We start from the raw sequence: 947 nt of genomic DNA, 5'->3' as shown, positions 1-947 counted from the left end.
GAGAAGTGGGATCGTCTCAGAGAGCTCGTCAAACGAGCAAGCGACGACAGGAAGAGCACGGAAAAGGATAAGAAATGGAGGACACACGTCACGCAGGCAACTTTCATTTCGATGCAATGGTCGCTTGAAGTCCTGGAGTACTACGAATGGAGCACGGATAGCTTCGGTAGGGACCGCCTGGCTTTCATGTACAACTGCGCGAAAAAGTACCCTCGCTTTAGGCTTGACTTTGTTCCACACGCAAACTTGGTGAGATGGCTGAAACACTGCGACGCCTTGTCTCACCTGGACAAAGCGACAGAGGACAATTTTGCCGGGTTCGGTGGGGAGTTCATGGTCAAAGATCTCAAGAGCCTCCAGAAGCTCGAGGAATCGAAGCCCACCCGGGTCTACGGTCAGGACGTCACGCTCAAGACTGCAGCAGAATTTCATGAATTCATCGAAAGGTGGACCCAACACCACACCGCCGTCGTCGTCGTCGGTGGGCAGAATCTGGATCTGAAAAAGTATAGGCCGCAACATTGGAACACACTGCTGCTCAAAAAAGACAAGAACGGTCTTTTGGTGCGGCGGACAGGTACCGACGAGGTACAGACACCCCGGCATACTGGCTTCCTGTCGCCCCCCACTTCCACCTCCGTCACAGCGGGCGGTCCGACGGCGCTGCAACCCTGCATCGATGCGCGTTCGCTGCATTTGGTGCGGAACAGCGAGCAGAGCATCTCGAGTGAGGACGTGCCGGCTTCGAGTCCTCCGCTCCTCAATGACGAGATCGGCTCTCCCGAGCATGTCGAGGAGCTCAGACGCAATCCTGATTCTCGCAACGTTGAAGATGCTGACCCTCGACCCCCTCGGAGCCACAGCTCGAGGGACTCGCCGGCGGCACCGTCCTCCACGCGACGGAGTGATCTCGGTTCCGGGAACGAGAGGCCTTCCATGCGGCGCAC

General features: G+C 57.2%; 1 protein-coding gene across 1 annotated transcript; it reads left to right on the top strand.

The window, feature by feature from the left end:
- Window positions 1-186: 186 nt before the first annotated feature.
- Window positions 187-908, top strand: MAM_08433 (uncharacterized protein; the record flags this gene model as incomplete). Its single annotated transcript, XM_040827231.1, has 2 exons — window positions 187-789; window positions 864-908. The coding sequence occupies 2 exons, from the start codon at window positions 187-189 to the stop codon at window positions 906-908; spliced, it is 648 nt and encodes a 215-aa protein (XP_040674772.1).
- Window positions 909-947: the final 39 nt, after the last annotated feature.

The sequence above is a fragment of the Metarhizium album genome, assembly GCF_000804445.1.
Source record: "Metarhizium album ARSEF 1941 chromosome Unknown scaffold_65, whole genome shotgun sequence".
NCBI lineage: Eukaryota > Fungi > Ascomycota > Sordariomycetes > Hypocreales > Clavicipitaceae > Metarhizium > Metarhizium album.
Note: the sequence above shows the minus strand (reverse complement) of the source record. Positions and strands in the feature narration are given on the sequence as shown.